Source organism: Myotis brandtii, unplaced genomic scaffold (assembly GCF_000412655.1).
Source record: "Myotis brandtii unplaced genomic scaffold, ASM41265v1 scaffold646, whole genome shotgun sequence".
NCBI classification, from domain to species: Eukaryota; Metazoa; Chordata; class Mammalia; order Chiroptera; family Vespertilionidae; genus Myotis; species Myotis brandtii.
The window spans coordinates 541,586-557,087 of NW_005370495.1; the positions used below are offsets into that span (position 1 = coordinate 541,586).

At 52.6% G+C, this 15,502-nt stretch overlaps 1 protein-coding gene across 1 annotated transcript in view; it reads right to left on the reverse strand.

Moving 5' to 3' along the window:
• Positions 1-6: 6 nt before the first annotated feature.
• CSMD1 (CUB and Sushi multiple domains 1) overlaps positions 7-15,502 on the reverse strand; it is a gene marked incomplete at its 5' end in the record, with an annotated part of 650,642 nt that continues 635,146 nt past the window's right edge. The window contains 2 exons of the mRNA XM_014528690.1: positions 7-858; positions 14,690-14,822. Of these exons, the coding sequence (XP_014384176.1) occupies positions 699-858; positions 14,690-14,822 (293 nt within the window). The remainder of the gene's footprint in view (positions 859-14,689; positions 14,823-15,502) is intronic.

The following is a 15,502-nucleotide window of genomic DNA, read 5'->3' on the forward strand; positions in this document are numbered from 1 at the left end:
CACCCGCACACTCCATGGACACACCACGCGCTTTGTGGACACCCCACACACTCCGTGGACACCCGCACGCTCCGTGGACACCCATACGCTCCGTGGACACCCGCACACTCTGTGGGCACCCGCATGCTCTGTGGGCACCCGCACACTCTGTGGACACCCCATGTACTCTGTGGACACCTGCATACTCCGTGGACACCGCATGTGCTCCGTGGACACCCCATGCTCTCTGTGGACACCCCATGCTTTGTGGACACCCGCATGCTCCTTGGACACCCGCACGCTCCGTGGACAGCCACACGCTCCGTGGACAGCCACACGCTCTGTGGACACCCGCACGCTCCGTGGGCACCCGCATGCTCTGTGGACACCCCATGTACTCTGTGGACACCTGCACACTCCATGGACACCGCACATGCTCCATGGACACCCCATGCTCTCTGTGGACACCCCACGCTCTGTGGACGCCTGCACACTCCGTGACACCGCACATGCTCCGTGGACACCCCATGCTCTCTGTGGACACCCCACACTCTGTGGACACCTGCACGCTCCGTGGACACCCTGTGTGCTCCATGGACACCCGCTGCATGGATCGGAAGATGTGGAAGGTGGCTGCGGCCAAGCCGGGGGAGAAGGGCCATGGCACCAGTCAGGCTTGCCCGTCCGAGGTATGGCTATGGTCCAGTCCCGCGCGGAGGCTATACCACGGTGCACACCGTGTTCAGTGTCGTGTCGAAGCGCACGGCCTTGGCCTCCGTGGGCTTTAAGTTTGTGTCGTACATGGGGTTCTCGAAGGAAGCCTGCCCGTTGCTGTTTTCGTGGCCGGCGTAGCCGTTGTACTGAGCTTTTGGTCTCGTTCTAAGAGGAAAAGAGGCGAGAGGTGATCAGGGCCCTGGTTTCAAGAACAAAAGACCGAGTGCCCGGCCGTGCAGTTAAGATACAATCAGAAGGGCTGTTTCATTCACGTGTGAGTACGCGTAGTTCCATGAGCTTCTCCTTTTAAAGGAGGAGGGAAAGAACACAGGAGGAGACATGCTGAGACCTCCTTCCCGGGGTCAGACACGCCCTCACATGGGGGGAGAGGGGGCGCCCGGCGGGCCCACTGACAGCTGGGCCCCCACCCACAGCCAAACGTGGCGAGGTGGGAGAGAGAACGTTCCGGAACCGCATGGCTCCCGGGGGCCCCTGGAGGCCGCGAAGGGCACAGGTGACGGTGCAGGAATGACAGACGCTTCCTGGCTGCACCATGTCTGCAGGAGGTGGGTTTCTTGGAGAATCTCAGGGGGGAGGTGCTTGTAAAATGCACATGAAAAGGAGAGACGTCCCTGCGGTGAGGGGAGGTTTGGAGAAGGGGGTGGGATAGGTTTCTACCTTCACCAAGTTTTCAGCTGGTCCCCAGCAGAAACCTGAGAGCGGGCTCATCGGGCTTGTGTGCAGGGACTCGCTTCTCCAGGAAATAATCAGTGAGCACAGAGGCGCCCTCTTTAGTTCTGGGACAACCACTGAGACTCCTCCCCGGGGCACAGCTTTAAAGCAAGGACATTGCCAACCAGGAGAGAGTGGGGACGGCCTTGGGAGCAGCCATTACAATTTAATTTTGAAGCTTCATTCTTACTATTTTATTTTTCAAAAGAGCATAAGGACACATTTTAAAAGCTGCTTCCCGAGTCACTAAAATAAATAAATAAAACCACCCCCTCACACCAGTGTGGGTTTTTTTTTAAAAGCCAGGGTTAGGTAGAAGTATCTATAGTCTATAAATAAATATGAGACACATTTAACATGCCTTAATCTTATTTCATGGGATGGTGATTTTTGTTACAATCTGTAAGGAGTGCTACTATCCCAAATCGTATTTTACAGTGCGCTGGCTCCGCAAAGTCCCTCCACGTAACACGTTCTGCCTGGAGACAAAATGTACATGGATTTATATGTCCTTCAACATTTATGTTTGCTTTTTTTTGACATCCATGTCAACCCCAAGGAAAGGAGCAATTTCATTTTAAGCTTTTTTCTCCAAGTTTTGACATTTTCCTGTTAAAATGTAGTTGGAACACTTTTTTCAAGATCTGGAACGTGTGATATTTCTTAGTACAGAGTAATGACTCAGTTTGTATTTGTTAAATAAATAAATAAAATCAATAATTTATAAATCACTGTTGAAAGCAGCCATGGAGACCCTGGTTCGGGCTTTCCCCGGAGCGGGGATGCCGCCCCACGGTCCCGACAGCTGGCTGTGGCCCGTGAAGGTAGAAATACCATCCTCTCAATGGACATGAGACATAGTACATTACTCCTAATCCAATCTTTCTCCTGCAGTTTATCCTCAGAGGCGTCTCCCTGGGAAAGCGTGGCAAAGAAGCAAGCAACGCCGCCTCCACGCGATGGCCTGGCTGGTGGTTCTGCTGCCGGGAGCATCGTCCGGGGTGCCAGGAGGTGGGGGTGGGCTCCTGGACAGGCACACACCTGGGTGCGTGTTTCATTCCTGAGCAGGTGCCTATGGGAGGCAACCGATGGATGTTTCTCTCACGCCGATGTCCCCCTCTCTCTCTCTCTCTCTCTCTCTCCGTTCCGGAACCGCATGGCTCCCGGGGGCCCCTGGAGGCCGCGAAGGGCACAGGTGACGGTGCAGGAATGACAGACGCTTCCTGGCTGCACCATGTCTGCAGGAGGTGGGTTTCTTGGAGAATCTCAGGGGGGAGGTGCTTGTAAAATGCACATGAAAAGGAGAGACGTCCCTGCGGTGAGGGGAGGTTTGGAGAAGGGGGTGGGATAGGTTTCTACCTTCACCAAGTTTTCAGCTGGTCCCCAGCAGAAACCTGAGAGCGGGCTTATCGGGCTTGTGTGCAGGGACTCGCTTCTCCAGGAAATAATCAGTGAGCACAGAGGCGCCCTCTTTAGTTCTGGGACAACCACTGAGACTCCTCCCCGGGGCACAGCTTTAAAGCAAGGACATTGCCAACCAGGAGAGAGTGGGGACGGCCTTGGGAGCAGCCATTACAATTTAATTTTGAAGCTTCATTCTTACTATTTTATTTTTCAAAAGAGCATAAGGACACATTTTAAAAGCTGCTTCCCGAGTCACTAAAATAAATAAATAAAACCACCCCCTCACACCAGTGTGGGTTTTTTTTTTTTAAAAGCCAGGGTTAGGTAGAAGTATCTATAGTCTATAAATAAATATGAGACACATGTAACATGCCTTAATCTTATTTCATGGGATGGTGATTTTTGTTACTATCTGTAAGGAATGCTACTATCCCAAATCGTATTTTACAGTGCGCTGGCTCCGCAAAGTCCCTCCACGTAACACGTTCTGCCTGGAGACAAAATGTACATGGATTTATATGTCCTTCAACATTTATGTTTGCTTTTTTTTGACATCCATGTCAACCCCAAGGAAAGGAGCAATTTCATTTTAAGCTTTTTTCTCCAAGTTTTGACATTTTCCTGTTAAAATGTAGTTGGAACACTTTTTTCAAGATCTGGAACGTGTGATATTTCTTAGTACAGAGTAATGACTCAGTTTGTATTTGTTAAAGAAATCAATAAATCAATAATTTATAAATCACCGTTGAAAGCAGCCATGGAGACCCTGGTTCGGGCTTCCCCCGGAGGGGGGATGCCGCCCCACGGTCCCGACAGCTGGCTGTGGCCCGTGAAGGTAGAAATACCATCCTCTCAATGGACATGAGACATAGTACATTACTCCTAATCCAATCTTTCTCCTGCAGTTTATCCTCAGAGGCGTCTCCCTGGGAAAGCCTGGCAAAGAAGCAAGCAACGCCGCCTCCACGCGATGGCCTGGCTGGTGGTTCTGCTGCCGGGAGCATCGTCCGGGGTGCCAGGAGGTGGGGGTGGGCTCCTGGACAGGCACACACCTGGGTGCGTGTTTCATTCCTGAGCAGGTGCCTATGGGAGGCAACCGATGGATGTTTCTCTCACGCCGATGTCCCCCTCTCTCTCTCTCTCTCTCTCTCTCTCGTCAATAAACATATCCTTGGGTGAGGATTAAAAAACCCAAAAATCCTTGCCAGTGAGCATTCTTGATGTCAGGGAGAATACTGCATAGCGACAGCAAATTCACGTGCATGTGAGTGTGAGGACGGGCACGCGTCACACCACCACGGGGGCACACAAGGGCGTACCTGTGTTTGTAGAGGTAAAACGCAAACCCTGACAAGATGAGAGCGAAGAACGGGACCAGGATGGCGGCTGCGACAGAGCCGCTGCTGGTGCCCAGGTGGCGGTGAGCAGCGTCCTGGTCAGAGCTCAGGGCATCTGGAAGAGAAAGGGATACGTCCTCACGCTCACACTCACACATGCAGGGTACATTTTAGGGATTCGTCCTCACACTCACACCCACATGCGGGATACATTTTAGGGATTCGTCCTCACGCTCACACTCACACATGCAGGGTACATTTTAGGGATTCGTCCTCACGCTCACACTCACACACGCGGGATACATTTTAGGGATTCGTCCTCACGCTCACACTCACACACGCGGGATACATTTTAGGGATTCGTCCTCACGCTCACACTCACACACGCGGGATACATTTTAGGGATTCGTCCTCACGCTCACACTCACACACGCGGGATACATTTTAGGGATTCGTCCTCACGCTCACACTCACACACGCGGGATACATTTTAGGGATTCGTCCTCACGCTCACACTCACACACGCGGGATACATTTTAGGGATTCGTCCTCACGCTCACACTCACACACGCGGGATACATTTTAGGGATTCGTCCTCACGCTCACACTCACACACGCGGGATACATTTTAGGGATTCGTCCTCACGCTCACACTCACACACGCGGGATACATTTTAGGGATTCGTCCTCACGCTCACACTCACACACGCGGGATACATTTTAGGGATTCGTCCTCACGCTCACACTCACACACGCGGGATACATTTTAGGGATTCGTCCTCACGCTCACACTCACACACGCGGGATACATTTTAGGGATTCGTCCTCACGCTCACACTCACACACGCGGGATACATTTTAGGGATTCGTCCTCACGCTCACACTCACACACGCGGGATACATTTTAGGGATTCGTCCTCACGCTCACACTCACACACGCGGGATACATTTTAGGGATTCGTCCTCACGCTCACACTCACACACGCGGGATACATTTTAGGGATTCGTCCTCACGCTCACACTCACACACGCGGGATACATTTTAGGGATTCGTCCTCACGCTCACACTCACACACGCGGGATACATTTTAGGGATTCGTCCTCACGCTCACACTCACACACGCGGGATACATTTTAGGGATTCGTCCTCACGCTCACACTCACACACGCGGGATACATTTTAGGGATTCGTCCTCACGCTCACACTCACACACGCGGGATACATTTTAGGGATTCGTCCTCACGCTCACACTCACACACGCGGGATACATTTTAGGGATTCGTCCTCACGCTCACACTCACACACGCGGGATACATTTTAGGGATTCGTCCTCACGCTCACACTCACACACGCGGGATACATTTTAGGGATTCGTCCTCACGCTCACACTCACACACGCGGGATACATTTTAGGGATTCGTCCTCACGCTCACACTCACACACGCGGGATACATTTTAGGGATTCGTCCTCACGCTCACACTCACACACGCGGGATACATTTTAGGGATTCGTCCTCACGCTCACACTCACACACGCGGGATACATTTTAGGGATTCGTCCTCACGCTCACACTCACACACGCGGGATACATTTTAGGGATTCGTCCTCACGCTCACACTCACACACGCGGGATACATTTTAGGGATTCGTCCTCACGCTCACACTCACACACGCGGGATACATTTTAGGGATTCGTCCTCACGCTCACACTCACACACGCGGGATACATTTTAGGGATTCGTCCTCACGCTCACACTCACACACGCGGGATACATTTTAGGGATTCGTCCTCACGCTCACACTCACACACGCGGGATACATTTTAGGGATTCGTCCTCACGCTCACACTCACACACGCGGGATACATTTTAGGGATTCGTCCTCACGCTCACACTCACACACGCGGGATACATTTTAGGGATTCGTCCTCACGCTCACACTCACACACGCGGGATACATTTTAGGGATTCGTCCTCACGCTCACACTCACACACGCGGGATACATTTTAGGGATTCGTCCTCACGCTCACACTCACACACGCGGGATACATTTTAGGGATTCGTCCTCACGCTCACACTCACACACGCGGGATACATTTTAGGGATTCGTCCTCACGCTCACACTCACACACGCGGGATACATTTTAGGGATTCGTCCTCACGCTCACACTCACACACGCGGGATACATTTTAGGGATTCGTCCTCACGCTCACACTCACACACGCGGGATACATTTTAGGGATTCGTCCTCACGCTCACACTCACACACGCGGGATACATTTTAGGGATTCGTCCTCACGCTCACACTCACACACGCGGGATACATTTTAGGGATTCGTCCTCACGCTCACACTCACACACGCGGGATACATTTTAGGGATTCGTCCTCACGCTCACACTCACACACGCGGGATACATTTTAGGGATTCGTCCTCACGCTCACACTCACACACGCGGGATACATTTTAGGGATTCGTCCTCACGCTCACACTCACACACGCGGGATACATTTTAGGGATTCGTCCTCACGCTCACACTCACACACGCGGGATACATTTTAGGGATTCGTCCTCACGCTCACACTCACACACGCGGGATACATTTTAGGGATTCGTCCTCACGCTCACACTCACACACGCGGGATACATTTTAGGGATTCGTCCTCACGCTCACACTCACACACGCGGGATACATTTTAGGGATTCGTCCTCACGCTCACACTCACACACGCGGGATACATTTTAGGGATTCGTCCTCACGCTCACACTCACACACGCGGGATACATTTTAGGGATTCGTCCTCACGCTCACACTCACACACGCGGGATACATTTTAGGGATTCGTCCTCACGCTCACACTCACACACGCGGGATACATTTTAGGGATTCGTCCTCACGCTCACACTCACACACGCGGGATACATTTTAGGGATTCGTCCTCACGCTCACACTCACACACGCGGGATACATTTTAGGGATTCGTCCTCACGCTCACACTCACACACGCGGGATACATTTTAGGGATTCGTCCTCACGCTCACACTCACACACGCGGGATACATTTTAGGGATTCGTCCTCACGCTCACACTCACACACGCGGGATACATTTTAGGGATTCGTCCTCACGCTCACACTCACACACGCGGGATACATTTTAGGGATTCGTCCTCACGCTCACACTCACACACGCGGGATACATTTTAGGGATTCGTCCTCACGCTCACACTCACACACGCGGGATACATTTTAGGGATTCGTCCTCACGCTCACACTCACACACGCGGGATACATTTTAGGGATTCGTCCTCACGCTCACACTCACACACGCGGGATACATTTTAGGGATTCGTCCTCACGCTCACACTCACACACGCGGGATACATTTTAGGGATTCGTCCTCACGCTCACACTCACACACGCGGGATACATTTTAGGGATTCGTCCTCACGCTCACACTCACACACGCGGGATACATTTTAGGGATTCGTCCTCACGCTCACACTCACACACGCGGGATACATTTTAGGGATTCGTCCTCACGCTCACACTCACACACGCGGGATACATTTTAGGGATTCGTCCTCACGCTCACACTCACACACGCGGGATACATTTTAGGGATTCGTCCTCACGCTCACACTCACACACGCGGGATACATTTTAGGGATTCGTCCTCACGCTCACACTCACACACGCGGGATACATTTTAGGGATTCGTCCTCACGCTCACACTCACACACGCGGGATACATTTTAGGGATTCGTCCTCACGCTCACACTCACACACGCGGGATACATTTTAGGGATTCGTCCTCACGCTCACACTCACACACGCGGGATACATTTTAGGGATTCGTCCTCACGCTCACACTCACACACGCGGGATACATTTTAGGGATTCGTCCTCACGCTCACACTCACACACGCGGGATACATTTTAGGGATTCGTCCTCACGCTCACACTCACACACGCGGGATACATTTTAGGGATTCGTCCTCACGCTCACACTCACACACGCGGGATACATTTTAGGGATTCGTCCTCACGCTCACACTCACACACGCGGGATACATTTTAGGGATTCGTCCTCACGCTCACACTCACACACGCGGGATACATTTTAGGGATTCGTCCTCACGCTCACACTCACACACGCGGGATACATTTTAGGGATTCGTCCTCACGCTCACACTCACACACGCGGGATACATTTTAGGGATTCGTCCTCACGCTCACACTCACACACGCGGGATACATTTTAGGGATTCGTCCTCACGCTCACACTCACACACGCGGGATACATTTTAGGGATTCGTCCTCACGCTCACACTCACACACGCGGGATACATTTTAGGGATTCGTCCTCACGCTCACACTCACACACGCGGGATACATTTTAGGGATTCGTCCTCACGCTCACACTCACACACGCGGGATACATTTTAGGGATTCGTCCTCACGCTCACACTCACACACGCGGGATACATTTTAGGGATTCGTCCTCACGCTCACACTCACACACGCGGGATACATTTTAGGGATTCGTCCTCACGCTCACACTCACACACGCGGGATACATTTTAGGGATTCGTCCTCACGCTCACACTCACACACGCGGGATACATTTTAGGGATTCGTCCTCACGCTCACACTCACACACGCGGGATACATTTTAGGGATTCGTCCTCACGCTCACACTCACACACGCGGGATACATTTTAGGGATTCGTCCTCACGCTCACACTCACACACGCGGGATACATTTTAGGGATTCGTCCTCACGCTCACACTCACACACGCGGGATACATTTTAGGGATTCGTCCTCACGCTCACACTCACACACGCGGGATACATTTTAGGGATTCGTCCTCACGCTCACACTCACACACGCGGGATACATTTTAGGGATTCGTCCTCACGCTCACACTCACACACGCGGGATACATTTTAGGGATTCGTCCTCACGCTCACACTCACACACGCGGGATACATTTTAGGGATTCGTCCTCACGCTCACACTCACACACGCGGGATACATTTTAGGGATTCGTCCTCACGCTCACACTCACACACGCGGGATACATTTTAGGGATTCGTCCTCACGCTCACACTCACACACGCGGGATACATTTTAGGGATTCGTCCTCACGCTCACACTCACACACGCGGGATACATTTTAGGGATTCGTCCTCACGCTCACACTCACACACGCGGGATACATTTTAGGGATTCGTCCTCACGCTCACACTCACACACGCGGGATACATTTTAGGGATTCGTCCTCACGCTCACACTCACACACGCGGGATACATTTTAGGGATTCGTCCTCACGCTCACACTCACACACGCGGGATACATTTTAGGGATTCGTCCTCACGCTCACACTCACACACGCGGGATACATTTTAGGGATTCGTCCTCACGCTCACACTCACACACGCGGGATACATTTTAGGGATTCGTCCTCACGCTCACACTCACACACGCGGGATACATTTTAGGGATTCGTCCTCACGCTCACACTCACACACGCGGGATACATTTTAGGGATTCGTCCTCACGCTCACACTCACACACGCGGGATACATTTTAGGGATTCGTCCTCACGCTCACACTCACACACGCGGGATACATTTTAGGGATTCGTCCTCACGCTCACACTCACACACGCGGGATACATTTTAGGGATTCGTCCTCACGCTCACACTCACACACGCGGGATACATTTTAGGGATTCGTCCTCACGCTCACACTCACACACGCGGGATACATTTTAGGGATTCGTCCTCACGCTCACACTCACACACGCGGGATACATTTTAGGGATTCGTCCTCACGCTCACACTCACACACGCGGGATACATTTTAGGGATTCGTCCTCACGCTCACACTCACACACGCGGGATACATTTTAGGGATTCGTCCTCACGCTCACACTCACACACGCGGGATACATTTTAGGGATTCGTCCTCACGCTCACACTCACACACGCGGGATACATTTTAGGGATTCGTCCTCACGCTCACACTCACACACGCGGGATACATTTTAGGGATTCGTCCTCACGCTCACACTCACACACGCGGGATACATTTTAGGGATTCGTCCTCACGCTCACACTCACACACGCGGGATACATTTTAGGGATTCGTCCTCACGCTCACACTCACACACGCGGGATACATTTTAGGGATTCGTCCTCACGCTCACACTCACACACGCGGGATACATTTTAGGGATTCGTCCTCACGCTCACACTCACACACGCGGGATACATTTTAGGGATTCGTCCTCACGCTCACACTCACACACGCGGGATACATTTTAGGGATTCGTCCTCACGCTCACACTCACACACGCGGGATACATTTTAGGGATTCGTCCTCACGCTCACACTCACACACGCGGGATACATTTTAGGGATTCGTCCTCACGCTCACACTCACACACGCGGGATACATTTTAGGGATTCGTCCTCACGCTCACACTCACACACGCGGGATACATTTTAGGGATTCGTCCTCACGCTCACACTCACACACGCGGGATACATTTTAGGGATTCGTCCTCACGCTCACACTCACACACGCGGGATACATTTTAGGGATTCGTCCTCACGCTCACACTCACACACGCGGGATACATTTTAGGGATTCGTCCTCACGCTCACACTCACACACGCGGGATACATTTTAGGGATTCGTCCTCACGCTCACACTCACACACGCGGGATACATTTTAGGGATTCGTCCTCACGCTCACACTCACACACGCGGGATACATTTTAGGGATTCGTCCTCACGCTCACACTCACACACGCGGGATACATTTTAGGGATTCGTCCTCACGCTCACACTCACACACGCGGGATACATTTTAGGGATTCGTCCTCACGCTCACACTCACACACGCGGGATACATTTTAGGGATTCGTCCTCACGCTCACACTCACACACGCGGGATACATTTTAGGGATTCGTCCTCACGCTCACACTCACACACGCGGGATACATTTTAGGGATTCGTCCTCACGCTCACACTCACACACGCGGGATACATTTTAGGGATTCGTCCTCACGCTCACACTCACACACGCGGGATACATTTTAGGGATTCGTCCTCACGCTCACACTCACACACGCGGGATACATTTTAGGGATTCGTCCTCACGCTCACACTCACACACGCGGGATACATTTTAGGGATTCGTCCTCACGCTCACACTCACACACGCGGGATACATTTTAGGGATTCGTCCTCACGCTCACACTCACACACGCGGGATACATTTTAGGGATTCGTCCTCACGCTCACACTCACACACGCGGGATACATTTTAGGGATTCGTCCTCACGCTCACACTCACACACGCGGGATACATTTTAGGGATTCGTCCTCACGCTCACACTCACACACGCGGGATACATTTTAGGGATTCGTCCTCACGCTCACACTCACACACGCGGGATACATTTTAGGGATTCGTCCTCACGCTCACACTCACACACGCGGGATACATTTTAGGGATTCGTCCTCACGCTCACACTCACACACGCGGGATACATTTTAGGGATTCGTCCTCACGCTCACACTCACACACGCGGGATACATTTTAGGGATTCGTCCTCACGCTCACACTCACACACGCGGGATACATTTTAGGGATTCGTCCTCACGCTCACACTCACACACGCGGGATACATTTTAGGGATTCGTCCTCACGCTCACACTCACACACGCGGGATACATTTTAGGGATTCGTCCTCACGCTCACACTCACACACGCGGGATACATTTTAGGGATTCGTCCTCACGCTCACACTCACACACGCGGGATACATTTTAGGGATTCGTCCTCACGCTCACACTCACACACGCGGGATACATTTTAGGGATTCGTCCTCACGCTCACACTCACACACGCGGGATACATTTTAGGGATTCGTCCTCACGCTCACACTCACACACGCGGGATACATTTTAGGGATTCGTCCTCACGCTCACACTCACACACGCGGGATACATTTTAGGGATTCGTCCTCACGCTCACACTCACACACGCGGGATACATTTTAGGGATTCGTCCTCACGCTCACACTCACACACGCGGGATACATTTTAGGGATTCGTCCTCACGCTCACACTCACACACGCGGGATACATTTTAGGGATTCGTCCTCACGCTCACACTCACACACGCGGGATACATTTTAGGGATTCGTCCTCACGCTCACACTCACACACGCGGGATACATTTTAGGGATTCGTCCTCACGCTCACACTCACACACGCGGGATACATTTTAGGGATTCGTCCTCACGCTCACACTCACACACGCGGGATACATTTTAGGGATTCGTCCTCACGCTCACACTCACACACGCGGGATACATTTTAGGGATTCGTCCTCACGCTCACACTCACACACGCGGGATACATTTTAGGGATTCGTCCTCACGCTCACACTCACACACGCGGGATACATTTTAGGGATTCGTCCTCACGCTCACACTCACACACGCGGGATACATTTTAGGGATTCGTCCTCACGCTCACACTCACACACGCGGGATACATTTTAGGGATTCGTCCTCACGCTCACACTCACACACGCGGGATACATTTTAGGGATTCGTCCTCACGCTCACACTCACACACGCGGGATACATTTTAGGGATTCGTCCTCACGCTCACACTCACACACGCGGGATACATTTTAGGGATTCGTCCTCACGCTCACACTCACACACGCGGGATACATTTTAGGGATTCGTCCTCACGCTCACACTCACACACGCGGGATACATTTTAGGGATTCGTCCTCACGCTCACACTCACACACGCGGGATACATTTTAGGGATTCGTCCTCACGCTCACACTCACACACGCGGGATACATTTTAGGGATTCGTCCTCACGCTCACACTCACACACGCGGGATACATTTTAGGGATTCGTCCTCACGCTCACACTCACACACGCGGGATACATTTTAGGGATTCGTCCTCACGCTCACACTCACACACGCGGGATACATTTTAGGGATTCGTCCTCACGCTCACACTCACACACGCGGGATACATTTTAGGGATTCGTCCTCACGCTCACACTCACACACGCGGGATACATTTTAGGGATTCGTCCTCACGCTCACACTCACACACGCGGGATACATTTTAGGGATTCGTCCTCACGCTCACACTCACACACGCGGGATACATTTTAGGGATTCGTCCTCACGCTCACACTCACACACGCGGGATACATTTTAGGGATTCGTCCTCACGCTCACACTCACACACGCGGGATACATTTTAGGGATTCGTCCTCACGCTCACACTCACACACGCGGGATACATTTTAGGGATTCGTCCTCACGCTCACACTCACACACGCGGGATACATTTTAGGGATTCGTCCTCACGCTCACACTCACACACGCGGGATACATTTTAGGGATTCGTCCTCACGCTCACACTCACACACGCGGGATACATTTTAGGGATTCGTCCTCACGCTCACACTCACACACGCGGGATACATTTTAGGGATTCGTCCTCACGCTCACACTCACACACGCGGGATACATTTTAGGGATTCGTCCTCACGCTCACACTCACACACGCGGGATACATTTTAGGGATTCGTCCTCACGCTCACACTCACACACGCGGGATACATTTTAGGGATTCGTCCTCACGCTCACACTCACACACGCGGGATACATTTTAGGGATTCGTCCTCACGCTCACACTCACACACGCGGGATACATTTTAGGGATTCGTCCTCACGCTCACACTCACCTGGGTGCGTGTTTCATTCCTGAGCAGGTGCCTATGGGAGGCAACCGATGGATGTTTCTCTCATGCCGATGTCCCTCTCTCTCTCTCTCTCTCTCTCTCTCTCTAAATAAATAAAATCAATAATTTATAAATCACTGTTGAAAGCAGCCATGGAGACCCTGGTTCGGGCTTTCCCCGGAGCGGGGATGCCGCCCCACGGTCCCGACAGCTGGCTGTGGCCCGTGAAGGTAGAAATACCATCCTCTCAATGGACATGAGACATAGTACATTACTCCTAATCCAATCTTTCTCCTGCAGTTTATCCTCAGAGGCGTCTCCCTGGGAAAGCGTGGCAAAGAAGCAAGCAACGCCGCCTCCACGCGATGGCCTGGCTGGTGGTTCTGCTGCCGGGAGCATCGTCCGGGGTGCCAGGAGGTGGGGGTGGGCTCCTGGACAGGCACACACCTGGGTGCGTGTTTCATTCCTGAGCAGGTGCCTATGGGAGGCAACCGATGGATGTTTCTCTCACGCCGATGTCCCCCTCTCTCTCTCTCTCTCTCTCTCTCTCGTCAATAAACATATCCTTGGGTGAGGATTAAAAAACCCAAAAATCCTTGCCAGTGAGCATTCTTGATGTCAGGGAGAATACTGCATAGCGACAGCAAATTCACGTGCATGTGAGTGTGAGGACGGGCACGCGTCACACCACCACGGGGGCACACAAGGGCGTACCTGTGTTTGTAGAGGTAAAACGCAAACCCTGACAAGATGAGAGCGAAGAACGGGACCAGGATGGCGGCTGCGACAGAGCCGCTGCTGGTGCCCAGGTGGCGGTGAGCAGCGTCCTGGTCAGAGCTCAGGGCATCTGGAAGAGAAAGGGATACGTCCTCACGCTCACACTCACACATGCAGGGTACATTTTAGGGATTCGTCCTCACACTCACACCCACATGCGGGATACATTTTAGGGATTCGTCCTCACGCTCACACTCACACACGCGGGATACATTTTAGGGATTCGTCCTCACGCTCACACTCACACACGCGGGATTCATTTTAGGGATATGTCCTCATGCTCACACTCACACCCGCAGGGTACGTTTTATAAAGGGAAGCGAATTCTACAGGAAGCGGGAGTTTAAGCCCATAAGGACCAACTGGTCCTCATTCGGAAGGACTGTAGTTCATGGACATCTTTCTGACCAGGACCCCGCCCTCCCCGCAAGGCCAGCAGGATGCCCTATGACCCTCCCGCTCCCGCTGAGTAAGGCAACTAACGGGTCTCACACTCCGATCTGTGCCCGTGGCTTCCACCACCTGCCTTAGCAGAGGGCACCCTGTGGTGTCACCTCTGCAGACGCGGGCGCATTTGCTGTCCTCTCACGTCCTCAGTTCGGACCCGCAGGTACAGGTCACGGAAGGGCCTGGCCACCCCGGTCTCTGTGCAGAAGGCAGTGCGCTCCCATCGTGTGAGTGTGTGTGTAGATTCAAAATCCAGGGCAGAGCTCGGGAGCTCTCAGCAGAACGCAGCTCTGCCTCAGCGGG